This window comes from Leucoraja erinacea, chromosome 28, assembly GCF_028641065.1.
Source record: "Leucoraja erinacea ecotype New England chromosome 28, Leri_hhj_1, whole genome shotgun sequence".
Lineage (NCBI taxonomy): Eukaryota > Metazoa > Chordata > Chondrichthyes > Rajiformes > Rajidae > Leucoraja > Leucoraja erinaceus.
Window position 1 is genome coordinate 24,135,734 of NC_073404.1, and position 18,108 is coordinate 24,153,841.

The window sequence follows — 18,108 nt, forward strand, 5'->3', positions numbered from 1 at the left end:
TCCAGTCTACTCCGCCATTCAATCATGGCTGATCTTTCTTTCCCTCTCAGTATTCAAATCAGAAAGATTCAAATCCTCGCCTCATCACTGCAGATATTTGTGTCTCTGCAACATGGACAAGGTTGAGAACACAAACTAGTCGTTTCATTGGAACACCAATGTGCACCAGGACAAAACATCACAGATTTCAACAATTTCATCATTTTACGATACGATAGAACTTTATTTATCCCAGGAGGGAAATTGATCTGCCAGGAATCATAAAAAACACAAAATACATGAAACATGAAATTAAAGTGACGAGTGGAAAGGATTGGGGATGTTCGAATATTGGGGAGGGAGAGGGGGGTTGTCAGTCTACCACACAACAGAAGGGGGAGGAGTTGTACAGTTTGATAGCCACAGGGAAGAAGGATATAAGCTTATGGCTCTTCTGTTCAAAATCAGCGGTGTTGATTTTCATTCCGTCGCCCGATGGCACGTCAGTGCAGCAGACCACCGCAACGCCCATCTCACTTTTGCTGTGTTAGTATCGACCAAAGGATGGCCAAACAACACCGCCAGATGTTGCCTCCGGGTGGCGCAACTGAGCACAACATAAACCACGCCACTGAAACAAGTTACTTCAATTGTTACTTCACCCATTTCACGTCCACCTCTTTGGTTTCCCTGCAAATATTGACACACACACCCTGAGGTGCATTTGCAAATACTGTTGCATATCCTCGGGTGTATCTGCAAATGCAGGCACATGTCAGGGCGACACCTGCAAATATTGACCAATGTCGGTGGCGTATCTGCAAATACTGATACATGGCTGGGGTGTATGTGCAAATACTGACACGAGTATATCTGCAAATACTGATGCCTGCATGGGGCAATATCTGCAGATACTGACAAGTCTCGAGCACATCTGCAAACTCTCAGTTCAGTTTTGTTTATTGTCACGTGTGCCGAGGCACGGTGATAAGCTTTGGGTGAAAAGCTAGTTAACACTGACACATGCTTGGGGTCATATCTGCAAGTATTGTCCCTTGTCTGCAGTGTATCTGCACAATACATGCATATGTCTGGGATATGACCCATCTGGGGCGTATCTGCAAATACTGACACAAGTCTGGAGTGCACGAGCAAATACTGACACATGCCTGGGATTTATCTGAATATACTGGTACACGACCAGAACACATCTACAAATATCACCCCAGTCTTGGGATCCAGCTGCTTAAACATGCCTGGTGTAACACCTTGTCCTGACAATCCCTTGGGGTCTGGCTGCAAACGCTCCCACACTCCTGTGGCTTCTCCACGTCGACTCCCAGGGCTTTGCTGTTAATAATGGGGATGAAAAACAGGGAGAAACTGCACAAAGCGGCAGAAGGAACGGCTGGGCAAGAGCTGAGAGATCATTGTTACGTGATCCAGAGGCAAGGCGAGACGATTCTAAGTTTGTGCAGAGAGATTGTTATAACCTCCTGAAACAACGAAGGGAACAAACACGGAAAATACCATCCGACGCAATGTCGTTGAGTGGGAAAGGGTGCAGAGAAGTTTTACGAGGATGCTGCCAGGACTCAAGGGTCAGAGCTATAGGGAGAAGTTGAGCAGGCTGGAACTCTACTCCTTGGAGTGTAAGAGGATGAGGGAGTGATCTTACAGTGGTGTACAAAATCGTGAGAGAAATCGATTGGGTATTTTGCCCAGAGCAGGGGAATTGAGAACCAGAGGACATAGGTTTAAAGTGAGGAGGGGGGGGATTTAATGGAAATCAAGTGGGGAGAACAGTGTCCGTGAAGGTCATCACTCTAATAAGAAACGTTGTCACCAATCAGAAAGAAATTGCGATATTTTTTTCAAATAATCCCATCATATTCTGCAGCAGAGCTGATGAATATTTTCAGACAATTTATTAAGAATTGCAACATCAAAAGGTCTTAGATGATATTTTGAACATTATCATGGTTTTGAAGTTAACCTTCAAGGGACGCCCGCAAAACTACAAAGTACAAGTTTAAAAAAAAAAGGATCCATACACGACTGGTAACCTGGCAACTCAACAGCATTAGAATATATAACAGTAACTCTTCATTTTACTAATTAATACTCAGTTGGCTTCTGCGCCACAACCGTTGGATTCACACATTTGTCTTTTGTGACTTTTATCATCTTGGCCTGAGAAATGTAAAAGATGAAACAGAAAATATAAACTCTTCCGAGAAGATTTTCTTTTGAAAGGAAAGGAAATAGAAACAGCATATTTTTTCCCCCATATAAACATTAATTTATGGAACTTGGTCATGACAAGACCCAATTAGTCTGTTTGGCTTCCCCCCCCCCCCACCCCCCCAATAGAAACATGTTGTTGTGTACATGGAGCGACCCTAAATACTCCCTTCCCCAAACAACAAACATTTACCCTCCTGGTAAAAGTAAAAAGGAGAATAAATTAACCTAGCCTGAGATTATTTCTAAAGCTCGTCTTCAAAGCATTGCCTCTTCGTCGCCCAAGCTAACACAGGCTGCCTTCCATTAATTTGTTTATGAGCCGAGACGTTGGCAACTCGATTTACATTTCACTTGTGAGACACAAGTGCAGGCATCTCATTTTAAGACGGGCAAGTTTTGTGTGAAGCTGTGAAACAGATTGAATGAGATCCAGGTTTGATACAGTGTGCAAATGACTCCATCTTGTGTCTCCAAAAGCTATTATTTTCCCGTTTAAGCGCCGACAGAGTCTCAACCACAGACACACTGGTCAGGTTTCCTGCTGGCTCCAACTCCAGTTATTGAATGATCGCTAGCCAGAACAAAAGAAATGTCTGTCCCAGAGAGGTACCTCTCTTTGTCCTCCCCCCCTACTGCTCCCCCACACTTTATGTCCCTATGCACCACCTACAATAGGTGAACCAAACATTGGACATGCATCTATATTATTTTGAAGAAGGGTCCCTGCCTGAAACGTCACCCATCCTTTTCCCCTCAGAGATGCTGCCTGACTCATTGAGTTAATCCAACACTTTGTGTCTATCTTTGGTGTAAACCAGCATCTGCAGGTCTTTGTTTTTACCTTATTTTAGAGAAGGCTCCATCCAGTCCGCCAACTCCGGCACGGTGGTGCAGCAGAAGAGCTGCTGCCTAATGCCCCCGTCCCACTTAGGGAACCTGAACGGAAACCTCTGGAGACTTTTTGCGCCCCACCCAAGGTTTCCGTGCGGAGGTTCCCGGAAGTGTTTGTCAGTCTCCCTACCAGCTTCCACTACCTGCAACCGCTGGCAACCACCTGCAACCTCCGGGAACCGCACGGAAACCTTGGGTGGGGCGCAAAGTCTCAAGAGGTTTCCGTTCAGGTTTCCTAAGTGGGACAGGGGCATTGCAGCGCCAGACACCCAGAATCGATCATGACCTCGGGTGCTTGTCTGTACGGAGTTTGTACGTTCTCCCCGTGCCCTGCGTGGCTTTTCTCCGAGATCTTTGCTTCCCTCTCACAACTCCCGACCTGATATGTCGCCTGTCCACGCTCTCCAGAGATGCTGCCTGACCCGTTGAGTTAATCCAGCACTTTGCAGCTTATTTTCCCCCATACTCAGCCTTGTTCTCCATAAATCTGATCAGCAATGTGGAATATCTGATCCTGCCCCTTATTTCCACTCCAAACCCCACATTCCAAAACACTTCTATCGGAGTTCATGCTGGTTTTCATATGCGATCAGTATCTAAGTATTGGACATTTAACCATCCTTTTCATAACCTTTATCAAATATTTTCAATGCAATGTGATAGAAACTCTCAATATCGTTTACTTCTGGTAAATTTGAGAAGACGAATATTGTTCCAGACATCGTGTAAATCATCTGGAACCTTTCCAATTACAGCCAATCCAGTAATGGCTGATTATATCTTGGAGTGTCCTAAAAAGCTGTAATTATAAAGAGAATCCACTGCTTTTTATCAGCGAGACAATTGCAGATTTGTATCTGGATCAGTGTGAAGAAGGATCCCAACACAAAACATCACCTTTCCATGTTCTCCAGAGATGCCGCCTGACCTGCTGAGTTACTCTGGCATTTTGTGTCTTTCTTTGGTTAGTCTGCAGCTGCAGTTCCTTGTTATGATGTAGAATACACAGCAGTACAACCGAGGAACAGGCCCTTCAGCCCACAATGTCCATGCTGAGCACGATGCAATGAGACAATGGTTCTTTATCGTCAAGTTCGCACAAATTCCTTTGCACAACCTGCACATGCACAGTCGCCAAATTTTGGTGCCGTTTACAAAGAAAAGTTTTTTAAAAGTCCCAAAGTCTGATCCACATGTTAGAAGTACTGGATCACCCCCGATCCAGGTAAGGCAAGGTAAGCCCCAGACTGATGCAGGCCTGTGAATCACGACTAATCTCCTCTGTGATCCATACCCCTCCATTCCCTGCACAGCCCTGTGTTGATTCATATCAGATTTTATATGTTTAAATGAACATGGGAACAAAAAAAATCACATCCTCTAACCGAGTGCTATTGTGAGTGCAATTCAGATAGCTGGATCTCGATGGTACCCATGTCACCCACCTTGGAGAAAGGTAACCTGAAAAGCTTCATGTAGGTTTACTACACTAGACCTCAAGCCTCAATTCTAACTCAACTCTAATTGTAACTCAATTCTAATTGTAACTCAATTCTAATTCTAACTCAATTCTACTTCTAACTCAATTCTAAATTGTGTGGGAAGGAACAGCAGATGCTGGTTTAAACCGAAGATAGACACAAAAAGCTGGAGTAGCTTCAGCAGGACAGGCAGCATCTCTGGAGAGAAGGAATGGGTGACGTTTCGGGTCGCCGTCTATATCTCGCGTAGCCATTTTCTCTCTGAAGGGTCTTGATCCAATACGTCACCCATTCCTTCTCTCCAGAGATGCTGCCTGTCCCACTGTTACTCCAGCCTTTTGTGTGTCAATTCTAACTGACATGCCTGCACTTCTACAACAGCCTGCAGATGGTGCTAGTAACCCATAGAAAAGTCACAGATTCTTGAAGATTCAGATTATATTTTACAGAAGGTTCAATGTGATCATTCTTCCCCTCCGCATGGTCATCGGCAGCAATGCTGTTGCAGAGCATTTAATTGCACCATCATTAATTTACGCAAACTCTCATATCAGGCACTCCTTTTTAAATGATAAGATGCTTCATGTCTCTTCAGAGCCTCTTGAGCGTACTCAGAATGAAGTACATTCTGCAGAGTGAATGGTACGCCAAGGCTGGCTACTTATTAAGATCACGGCACAGTGAATATAGTTTCCGTGAGGCTTATTTAAATGCCATCTCCGTGAAGGTATTAAATAGCAGGCAGTGAGAAGGCAGTTAATCTAAAAATAGAAGATAGACACAATAAAGCTGGAGTAACTCAACGGGGCAAGTCCCGCCTCTGGAGAGAAGGAATGGCTGACATTTCGGGTCGAGACCCTTCTTCAGATGGTCTTCGGAATCTGAAAATACTTCGATAACTTTGCGGCTTACAACAGGTTCCTTGCAATTTTTGGCATTCGCCCATCCCACAGTTTGTACTACGTCCAAGAGAATTTGTGGAAATACAACTGAAATATCCAGCTCATTTTGTGAATCCCAGTATGTAGCAGTCAAGTGCTTGCAATTGCAGGACTGAAGTTGACATTTCTCAATGAGTAAAGGGCCTGTCCCACTCACAAGTCCTCTGCCAAGTTAAAAGGACCTAAAAAAAAATCAATATTTTCGTGATCTACGAACTCCTTCCCCGACTATCTTTTTCCTCGTGGATTTTTTTGTCATGCTGGAAAAAAAGTCATATACACTCTACATAGAGTCATACAGTGTGGAAGCAGGCCTTTTGGCCCAATTTGCCTATGCCGACCAACATGCCCCAACTACATTAGTCACCTACCAGCATTTGGCCCACATCCCTCTAAGCCTATCCTTATTAACGTTTAATGTTTTATGTGTCATTCCTAACAGTCACTGTATGTCATGTTGGCACTTGCGGGCAGAGCACCAAGGCAAATTTCTTGTATGTGAATACTTGGCCAATAAACTTATTCATTCATTCATTTCCATGCACCTATCTAAATGTTTAGTTTACTTTAGAGATACAGGCAACTTCGGCCCACCGGGTCCGCGCCAACAGCGATCCCTGCACGTTAACACTGTCCCCACACACACACACACACTAAGGACAATTTACACTTATACCAAGACAATTTACCAACATACCTGTACGTCTTTGGAGTATGGGAGGAAACCGAAGATCTCAGAGAAAACGCACGCAGTCACGGGGACAATAAACAAACTCCGTACAGACAGCACCAGTAGTTGGGATCGAACCCGGGTCTCAGGTGCTGCAAGTGCTGTAAGGTAGCAACTCTACCGCTGCGCCACCGTGACTGCCCGTGCCAGCGTTTCTTAAACATTGCGATATATAAGTATGTATAGTATATGTCGACTGAACCCATCACCGACCGAATAATTAGAGATGACCACTTGTTATAATTGTACTGATGAATGCAACAATTTTTGTATTTTAAAGCAATTTTAAAGAGCAGCTATTAAAATCCTTTTTCATCAGTTCATAAGTGATAGGAGAATTAGGCCATTCGCCATTTCATCATGGCTGATCTAGCTTTCTCTCTTAACCCCATTCTCCTGCCTTCTCCCCGTAACCCCCGACACCCGCACTAACCAATAATCTATCTATCTCAGCCTTAAATATATCCACTGACTTGGCCTCCACAGCCTTCTGTGGCAATGAATTCCACAGGTTCACCACCCTCTGACTGAAGAAAGTCCTCCTCATCTCCTTCATCAAGGAGCGTCCTTTAATTCTGGGGCTATGACCTCTATTCCTAGACTCTCCCACTCATGGAAACATCCTCTCCACATCCACTCTATGCAGTTAACCAGCGACTACAGTTTCTTTACTACATTAAAATGGAATGTAGTCATGTAGTTAAGGGCTTGGACACGCTGGAGGCAGGAAACATGTTCCCAATGTTGGAGTCCAGAACCAGGGGCCACAGTTTAAGAATAAGGAGTAAGCCATTTAGAACGGAGACAAGGGTACACTTTTTCTCACTGGGCGTGTTGAGTCTGTGGAATTCTCTGCCTCAGGTGGAGGCAGGTTCTCTAGATGCTTTCAAGAGAGAGCTAGATAGCGCTCTTAAAAATAGTGGAGTCAGGGGATATGGGGAGAAGGCAGGAACGGGGTACTGATTGGGGATGATCACATTGAATGGCGGTGATGGCTCAAAGGGCCGAATGGCCTACTCCTGCACCTATTGTCTATTACAATACCTGGCATTACAAAGTCCCGCAACGAGGACGATTTGCACTGCAAGTTTCCCTGAAATAGCAAGACTTGCACTAACTTATTCCACATTGGTGACACGTCAGAACTCTGTGAACCAGTTAATTAGATCATGGCCGATATACATCTCCGCTCCATTGAGCTACCTTCTTTCCTTATCTTTTGATACCAGTACCTGACAAAAATCTATCCGCCTCAGTCCAGGACAGTTTTATTGACTTGGCTTCCACAGCGTTTAGTAGAAGCAAGCTTTACACATTTACAGGAGCCCTTTCCAGTAAAGATATTTGTGCATGGCTCCATCTACGTTTAGAATTATTTCATTTGTTCTGTCTTTCCCAACTGAGGAAATGGTTTTTCAGCATTCAACTGATTTAATCTTTTGATTGTTCAGAGCATTTCCATTGGATTTGACTTCAACATCCCACGCACAAATGAATACAGGCTATGTTTATTAATAATATAACTCGCAAGCTCCGTAAAAATCATCCCAGTGGATCTAGCGTGCTCTTTTCACCGAGAAATCAAATACTTACTCTCAGCATCATTTTTTAGCACAACTGTACCTAACTCTGGCATCTTTTCTTGAGGGTATTTTCCTAACCTCCCATACACGTGAGGGTCAAGATGTCCAAACTTTATCTGTAGAGAAGGGTCTCGACCCGAAACGTCAACCATCCCATCTCTCCAGAGATGCTGCCTGACCCGCTGAGTTAGTCCAGCATTTTTTTCCATCTTCTGTCCAAATTTTATATCCTGCATGAACACTGTGAAGTACAGGTCCACCACCGACCTTGGGGCAACTGATGGTCCAGCACCTCCTTAAATCCAGATCAAATTACGAGGGCATTGCCTGTGGTACCTGCTCCATCAGGACCTCGACCTCCATCTGGGAAGAGTTGAATGTTTACTTCTTTGCTAAGTGTTAATTCTTTATTTAGGTCTCTAGCAGTCCATGGTGCTTTACAGGCACGGGGGTTGGGAAGCGGGGGGGGGGTTATAATTAGTGGGTCAGTGGTGTATTGTTGAATTACTATTATGTGACCTCCATTGGTCCAGCACAATGGAAAATACGGCAAGGCTCTGGGACCGAGGGTGCCGGGAAACCGATGGTGGACATGCACTGGGATGGAAATCCATTTGAAGCTAAATACATAATATTGGTTCATTCGCCAATTATACCCAACAGCTGATCTCCCGGTCAATAGCATTAAATCGCTGGTTCTGCGTATTTTTAAGAAGCCAACTGGATCTGATCCAACTTGTGCCCTCACCCAAGAACAATCTTTAGCCTCTCCTCCACTTATTTCCTTTCAAATATCAAACGGACCAACAAGTTAGTGTGGTGCTTCAGAGGCTTTGAGGTAGGCACATGGGTGCAAGGAATAAAGGGATATGGATCATGTCATACAGTGTGGAAACAGGCCCTTCGACCCAACTTGCCCACACTGGCCAACATGTCCCAGCTACACTAGTCCCACCTGCCGGCGTTTGGTCCACATCCATCCAAACCTGTCCTATCCATGTACCTGTCTAACAGTTTCTTAAACGTTGGGATAGTCCCAGCCTCAACTACCTCCTCCGGCACCCACCACCGTTTGTGTGAAAAAGTTACCCCTCCGATTCCTGTTAAATATTTTCCCCTTCATCAATGTCCTCTGGTCATCAATTCCCCCCACTCTGGGCAAGAGACTCTGTGCAACTCAAACATGTACAGGCAGATGAGGTCAGTTTAACTTGGCATCATGTTCGGCACCAGCATTGTGGGCCGAATGGCCCGTTCTGTACTGTTCTATGTTCTATGCTCCACTAACAGTCCCAATTAACCAATAATTCCATTTGCTTTCCAGCATAAATTGGAAAAGGTTCTTCCAGGAAGCTACTCAGTGGGGTTGTCAGTTTTTTAAGCTCTCAACTTAACACTTGCTAGCGAAACACACGCACAACTAATAAGATATTTTAGTCATTTTAGGACAGAGCTCACACAACTAAGAAGGCAATGACTCTGCAATAAATATACTTATTGCTGCAGTTCAACAACCCTCGTTTTATTGATGGTGGAGAGAAATAACAGTAAAGAAACATAGACAATAGGTGCAGGAGGAGGGCATTCGGCCCTTCGAGCCAGCACCGCCATTCATTGTGATCATGGCTGATCATCCCCAATATAGACACATAGAAAATAGGTGCAGGAGTAATTACCTGAGCACAGGAATGTGTGTCGCTCCCACTTTAATTCAATCCACTGCAGATTGAAATGCAACTCAACTCCATTTGAGCCAATTTAAGGAAGTCAAATGGAGAGAGAGTTGCCTTGCAGCACCGGTTTCTGGGAAAAGGACAAGCCAGCCAGCTCCGAGCTCCAACTCGAATGGCAGACCACAGATTAAACAGCCATTACAAGCAATTTGTCGACTGCCTGCACTTATCTGAATCTAATAATCAGCTGAAGGTTGATGCTGATAAATGTCAAGCACTAAATTGAACACTTTCAACTCATTTCTTCAGAAAATGGCTGGGCACTCACTGCCCAAATCACTCGAGACAGCAGCTGGGTTGGTTTAACCCAGAACTCACATGCATTTTGCGAGGCTTTTACCTTGAACGTTTAAACTCTATAGCAAACTGCTTTGGATGGGATACACTTTAAAAGGAAATGGTTTGATATGGAGAAACCATTGGGCATAATGACAAAGGCCAGATTCATATTTTCGTATGTTTATCATTCCATTTTCATTTATACAGTGGGTTTGATGTTTCAGAAAAGCCAGAAGGAGCTTCAAAGATGAAGAATACAGTAAATCTATCCATATCTAAATGTTTCTCAAATGTTGCAACAGCACCTGCCTGAACTACCTCGTCTTGCAATTCATTCCATGCACCTACCACCCTTTACGTGAAGAAGTTACCGCTCTAAATCCTATTAAATCTTTCCCCCCTCCCCTTAAACCTGTGTCCCCAGTTCTCGATTCCCCTACTCTAGGCAAGCGACTGTGCGTCTGCCCGATCTATTCCTCTCATGATTTTATACTCCTTTACAAGATCATCCCTCATCCCCCTGCCTCCAAGGAAGAGAGTGCTAGATTGCTCAACCCCTCCCTACAGCTCAGAGCTCAGGCCCTTGAGTCCTGGCAACATCTTCGTAAATCTTCTCTGCACCCTTTGCAGCCTGACAACATCTTTCCTATAACATGGTGCCCAGAACTGAACACAATACTCTAAATGTGGTCTTGACAATGGTCTTGAACGACTGCAACATGACCTCCCCACTTTTCTACCTAATGCTCTGACTGATGAAGGCCAAGCTGCCAAAAGACTTTTTGACCACCCTGTCTACCTGTGATGCCTCTTCCAACGAATTGTGTACTTGTACTCCTAGACCATCCCCAGAGCCCTACAACGTTCACTGTGTACGTTTTGCCCATGTTAGTGCTCCCAAAAACCACACCTCACATTGTCAATGCACCTTTTCTCTGATCTATCACTTCACCTTCGACACAATGTCACTGGCATCGATAAACAGGTAGATAAACAGTGAAGCTCTTCAATAAGTCAAACTGAATCATTTACACTGTAACACAACAGGAAGTAGAGGGAAATAAATAGAAATAAGGTACAAATAATAGCACAAAGCAAAAATAAAGATTGGGAAATTCAACAGTGTAATTGAGAAAGAGAAATAAAAAAAACTGATGGAGAAAGTTATAAATATTTTAAATTTAATTTAAAAATAGTTCCAACCCTCGTTTGCTTCTGAGAAATTTAGTATCCAAATTAAATTAATTTTTAAAATTAATTAAAATTATTTTTTCACGACCAGTAAAGTTGCTCTGCATTAAATATCAATTATAGACCATTTAAAAATTCATTTATTCCTCCACTTTCCCAGCATTTTCAGAACAGAACATGAGAAAGTTCAGCAAGTTCACACATTTAGTTATTTAATGTTTTATTCCTATTTGGAGGACTGGAACAGCAAATAAAACAGAGATTTCTAAATGAAACTTCTGATTTCTGGAACTGTACTGCACATGTTTGTACATTAAGAAGTTATTAGTGACTGATTTGGTCCATTATAACAGTGATCATGATACCGTTAAAATTCAGTCCAATGAGAAGGGCCTCGAAGAAGGGCCTCGACTCAAAACGTCTCTCCATAGATGAGTTTCTCCAGCTCAACCTTTCAGCTTAACCATGGTGACCTTTCGACCCAAAATGTAAACTTGAATTTTCTTTCCAGAGCTAAGTACCATAAGTTATGCAGCTGGATAATAGCATCTCTCAGGACCACTGCAATCAGCATGAAGAAGGGTCCCAAACCGAAATGTCATCTCTCCCTGTCCTCCAGGGGTGCTGGCTGACCTGCTGAGTTACTTCAGCACTTTGTGTCAATTCTTGTATTAACCAGCATCTGCAGTCAGAGAGAGTTAACCTGTCCAGCTGGTTTTCTTCAATGTTTGTGTCTTAGTTTCGTTTTTTTAGTCTAATTTAGAGATACAGCGTGGAAACAGGTCCATCAGCCAACCATGTCCGCGCCTACCAGGGATCCCCGCACAGTAACACCATCCTACACACTAGGAGACAATTTATAATTTTACCGTCGACATTTAGCCCAAAAACATGTGCTTCTTTGAAGTGTTGGGGGAAAGCAGAGCTTCCAGAGAAAAAACCAATGCAGGTCACGGGGAGAACGTACAAACTCCGTACAGATTGTCAGGATGGAACCCGGGTCAAAACGAGATCCAGCACAGGATACATTGTAACTGTGTGGGCGCCCTTTATGTGGTGACTATTTGCATACCTTGGGTACAGAAGCAAAGAATTTCACTGACTTGGCGCATTTGACAATAAAGTATTCATTCATAGTGTCAACAAAAAAAGCACTGTACTGGTCGTATTTGGTCATGGTAGGACATTGAGAAAAATAACAGAATGTGACCCACTGACAGAATTCTGCTCTTGATGGAGACTTCCCAGAGCAGAAGTAGGCCATTCGGCACATCGAGTACCCCACCGTTTAATATCTTTTCCTCTCAAGACCATTCTCCTGCCTTCTCCCCATAACCCTTGACACCCTCACCAATCAAGTATCTGTCAATCTCCGCCTTAAAAAATACCCAATGACTTGGCCTCCACAGGCGTCTGTGGCAATAATTTCCACAGATTCACCATCCTCTGGCTAAAGAAATTCCTCCTCATCTCCCTGCCAAAGGTACGTCCTTATATTCTGAGAAAAATAAATTCAACCAAGTAGTACACTTGGTTTAGCCATTTGTAGGCTATGCATTTCCAAATTTACTTCAGTTTAGAGATACAGTGCGGCAGTATGCCCTTTGACTCCGTGTCCGCACCAACCAGCGATCCCTGCACACTAGGGACAATCTACATTTATACCAAGCCAATTAACCTACAAACTTGTACGTCTTTGGAGTGTGGAAGGAAACCGAAGATCTCAGAGAGAACCCACGCCGTCAGGGTGAAAATGTACAAATGTACAGACAGACAACAAATATCTCTTGCATACCCAAGGTGATGACAACCATGCAGATATAGCAGAGTTCTCATTTTCATTTTTGCTGATCTTTTCACACAAATGTCTCACTACAGCTCAGTTAACCCAGGCTTTTGCATTTTGTCATAAAGTATATCTGCAAACATGCCTTCATTTCTAACTCAAAATGATCACTTCAAAACATTAGTGGTAATTAAATCTTTTGTTTGTACTTAGTATAGTACTTATAAATAATGTATAATTACTGTCTGATTCAATGTCAGCATTCATAGTGTTTCAATGCACTGTTGAAAGCAGTGCCGCTGCTGTTTGCTGATGCCCTGGCAGCTGGGGTGGTGCAATTCTCCCCTGGACTGTACCCGGTAAGGAGCTTCTCGAAATGCCACCCAAAATGGAGAGACAAACAAGTTTAGCCATTTGCTTTGAAAACCGAGAGAAACAGGCACCAAAATGAAGATTGGTAGACACAAAAAGCAGGAGTAACTCAGCGGGACAGACAGCATTTCTGGAGAGAAGGAATGGGTGACGTTTCGGGTCGAGACCCTTCTTCAGACGGGCCTTCAGGACTGAAGGCAGACAACAAAGCTAATGCACTTGAAGGCATTTGACTTTTGTCCAGTGAAAATGACACTCTTAAAGATGACATTGTTCCATAACAATCCAAATGGGAAATTGTTCTTTATAAGGAAGACCGTGCAGCATTTAATGGGACTGTATTACTGTACCATGGACTGAGTGAAACCAAACATACATCAAACTCAAGGTAGACACAAAATGCTGGAGTAACTCAGCAGAACAGGCAGCATCGCTGTAGAGAAGGAATGGGTGATGTTTCTGGTCGAGACCCTCCGTCAGACGGTCAGAGATAATTAAGTGTAAGGTGTGAAAGCGAGACAAGGGGGATGGAGTTCCAAGGAAAATGTAGAGTAGATCATTGTTAGCTCGGAGAAGCGAACAACAAAGCAAACAGAGATAAAATCTAAACGAGGACAGTCAGACTGGTCGGAGTACTGGGAAGGGGGAAGGGATGGAGAGAGAGGAAAGGCAAGGGTTACTTGGGAGAAGTCAATATTCATACCGCTGAGGTGCAGCTGCCCAAGCAAAATAGGGTACTCAGTCGATTCAGAAGAAGGGTCCCGACCCAAAACGTCACCCATTCCTTCTCTCCAGAGATGCTGCCTGTCCAGCTGAGTTACTCCAGGATTTTTTGTGTCGTTCTTCAGTCAATTGGAACTGTTTTCCAGTGCGGTTACATGCATCACACAAGCAGGCTGACGAAAATAGACCATCCCTTTAATATACCACAACTAAAAAACAGGTTCCTCCAGTCTTCTCCCATTAACAATTTCCCTTCAATGCAAATTAAAGGTTTCACCAATTAAGGCCCGTGATTAATATGTACTGAACTGAATCAATTCCAATTACTTTGGAGAAACCGATTTATGCAGAAGGTTTTGGCAACCAGTCTAACCTAAAAATTCTACAGCGCATCACCGTCTATCAATGAGGAATAAAACAGATTAGCTTGGGCACGCATGTTAATTATGGTTAGCAAGCATGTTGCAAAGCTGATGGAAATTTGCCTTGGCCCATTTTGCCTTGGCCGTTATCTTTTACAGGCTTCTCACTGCCCAGCACAGTATAGTTTAGGTATACAGCACGGAAACAGGCCCTTCGGCCCACCGAGTCTGCACCGGCCAGCGATCCCCGCATATTAACACTGCCCTCCACACACTCGGGACAATTTACACATACACCAAGCCAATTGACCTACAAACCTGTACGTCTTTGGAATGTGGGAGTAAAATGAAGATCGAGGAGAAAACCAACGCGGTCACGGGGGGGGAACGTACAAACTCCGTACAGACAGCACCCGTAGTCAGGATCAAACCCGGGTCTCTGGCGCTGCAAGCGCTGTAAGGCAGCAACTCTACCGTGGCCGCAGTTCTTCAAACAGGAAGCCCCCCCCCCCAACAATATAGGTCAATGCTTAAGTTCATTTTTGCACTTTGACAAAACATCTCTGTGGTCACTAACTCCTATTCCTGGAGAGGTGAAGAGTTTGGACAACTGGAAATGGTCGCAGAAGCATTGGAATTCACTATACTGGAGGTGCAGAGAATTGGATCTGTGGTCTTCCTTTAATACTTGGCTTGTATCGAATGTCCAACTCCCTCTCCCCTGGCTCTCAGTGTCAGGACGGATCTCCACCCAAAACGTCACCTCGCCCTTTTCTCCAGAGATGCTGCCTGATCACCGCGGTGAGTTACTCCAGCATTTTGTCCCTATCTTTGGTGTAAACCAGCATCTGCAGTTCCTTCCAACACATGCTGACAAGTACTGCTGTTATTCCCAAGATCTCCTGCTGTCCTTTTACACCAACGCTATTCTCATCTCCGTTGGCCACCCCTCCTCCTCTAGTGACTTGGCCTCCACTTTCTTCCATTGTTAGTTTAGTTTAGTTTACAGTTGTCATGTGCACTGGGGTGCAGTGAAAAGCTTTTTGTTGCTTGCTATCCAGTTAATAAAATTGACTGTACAAGATTACAATCAAACCACTCACAGTGTGCAGACACAGGGTAAAGGGTATAAGGTTCAGTGCAAGATAAAGTCCCATTAAAGGTGGTCTAAAGGTCTTCAGTGAGGTAGATGGGAGGTCAGGACCCCATTTTAGCTGCTGAGAGGAACGGTTCGGCTGGGAAGACTGTTGCTGAATCTGGACGTGTGCGTTTTCAAACTTCTCTACTTATTGCCTGATGGGAGTGGGGAGAAGAGGGAGTGACCAGGGTGAGAGAGCTCCTTGATTATATTGGCGGTCTTGCTCCGGCAGCGTGAAGTGTGGATGGAGTCCATTGAAGGGAGGTTAGTTTGGGTGATGGTCTGGGCTGCTTCCACATACATCTGCAATGTCTTGCAGTCTCGGACGGAACTGTTCCCTCTGAAGCCAGAGGGTGGTGAATCTGTGGAATTCATTGCCACAGAAGGCTATGGAGGCCAAGTCAATGGATATTTCTAAGGCAGAGATAGATAGATTCTTGATTAGTTCGGCTGCCAGAGGTTATGGGGAGAAGGAAGGAGAATGGGGTTAAAGGGGAGAGATAGATTAGCCATGATTGAATGGTGGTGTACATTTGATGGGCCGAATGGCAGAGATGGATTCTTGATTAATAGGGGTATCAGGGGTTATGGGGAGAAGGCAGGAGAATGGGTCTTGGAGGGAGAGATAGATCAGCCATGATTGAATGGTGGAGGAGACTAGATGGGCCAAATGGCCTAATTCTGCTCCTATCTCTTAGGAAATGTTCCCAAACCAGTCTGTGATGCATCCCGATATAATAATATGGCACATATGTAGAGGTTGGTGGGGCCCGTTAGGGACATGCAAAACCTCCTAAGCCGTCTGAGATAGTCGAGGTGTCGGTGTGCTTATTGGTCATTCTGAAGAAGGTTCCCCGACCCAAAACGACACCGATCCACGTTCTCCAGAGACGCTGCCTGACCCGCTGAGTTGCTCCAGCACTATGTGTCTTTTTATTTTGTAAAACCCAGCATCTGCAGTTTCTTGTTTCGCTCAATGTTTCAGCCCTCGTACCTGGCTGTTTACGAGCCAGAGAGCGATATGTTCAACATGACTTTTTGTCCAGAGCCGTCGAAGAGAGGCAGGCTATCCCAGGGGGATGTTTAGATTTTTTTCATAATGGATGGTGGAAGCCTGACAGCTGTTTATAGATTGTGAAAGGTCACGCAAGTCACTTTGGCTGATGAGAGAACCTAAGATTCTGTCATCACAGCAGCTGCCTAATGCCCGGATTGACTGCCAGTTCTGACGTCCGCTAGGAACAGAGGACTGACGAAGCAAGTCTGTCAGTCCGAGCGGCTGACACATCTCCCTTAGTGCCACCAGAATTTCATGACTGTCCTCAGAGACCAATTGTTCACTCGCTGAATTGTGTTCGGGCATCAAGGTTCATTTTCCAGAGAGGAATGGCAGCTAGGCTGAATGATTGCACCCCCCCCCCCCCCCCCCCCCCCCCCCCCCCCCCCCCCACCCCCAAGGGTCCTGCTCCACAATAGCTACAAACAATATGCATTCATAATGGGGCAGCTCGTTCCAAAATGTTCCGCAGAGGTGGGTCCTCGACCTCCTGAGAAACAGGCCAGCCAGCGAGTGTAGGCGACTAATCATCCGACTGCAATCGCGGGCTGCATCGGTGAGGGGGAGGGAAGCTGAATACAGAGGTGTAACCAACGACTTTGTTGAGTGGTGTGGGTGGCCGCTGTGGTGCAGCGGTAGAGTTGCTGCCTTACAGCACTCGCAGCGCCGAAGACCCGGGTTCAATACCGACTACGGTGCTGTCTGTACAGAGTTTGTACGTTCTCTTCGTGACCGCGTGGATTTTCTCCGAGATCTCCAGGAAGATTGCTCCCGATGTTGGGGAAGTCCAGGACAAGGGGTCACAGCTTAAGGATAAGGGGGAAATCCTTTAAAACCGAGATGAGAAGAACTTTTTTCACACAGAGAGTGGTGAATCTCTGGAACTCTCTGCCACAGAGGGTAGTCGAGGCCAGTTCATTGGCTATATTTAAGAGGGAGTTAGATGTGGCCTTTGTGGCTAAGGGGATCAGAGGGTATGGAGAGAAGGCAGATACGGGATACTGAGTTGGATGATCAGCCATGATCATATTGAATGGCGGTGCAGGCTCGAAGGGCCGAATGGCCTACTCCTGCACCTAATTTCTATGTTTCTATGTTTCTATCATCGGTTTCCTCACACACTCCAAAGACGTACAGGTATGAAGGTTAAGTGGCTAGGTGTGCGTGTGTGTAAATTGTCCCTAGTGTGTGTAGGATAGTGTTAATGTGCGGGGATCGCTGGCCAGTGTGCACTCGGTGTGCCGAAGGGCCTGTTTCCGCGCTGTATCTCTAATTAAAAAGAATTAGATCTTATAGAAACTTTAAAATTCTTAAGGGATTGGACAGGCTAGATGCAGGAAGATTGTTCCCAATGTTGGCGAAGTCCAGAACAAAGGGACACAGTTTAAGGATAAGGGGTAAGTCTTTTAGGACCGAGATGAGCATTATTTTTTTCACACAGAGAGTGGCGAGTCTGTGGAATTCTCTGCCACAGAAAGTAGTTGAGGCCAGTTCATTGGCTGTATTTAAGAGGGAGTTAGATGTGGCCCTTGTGGCTAAAGGGTTAGTGGGTATGGAGAGAAGGCAGGTACAGGATACTGAGTTGGATGATCAGCCATGATCATATTGAATGGCG

General features: G+C 44.8%; 1 protein-coding gene across 1 annotated transcript in view; it reads right to left on the reverse strand.

Annotated features, from left to right (window-relative positions):
• The window catches only part of auts2a (activator of transcription and developmental regulator AUTS2 a), a 946,702-nt gene that overhangs the window by 570,410 nt on the left and 358,184 nt on the right, over nt 1-18,108 (reverse strand). The window contains exon 4 of the mRNA XM_055657423.1: nt 1,170-1,329. Coding sequence (XP_055513398.1) covers nt 1,170-1,329 — 160 coding nt within the window. The remainder of the gene's footprint in view (nt 1-1,169; nt 1,330-18,108) is intronic.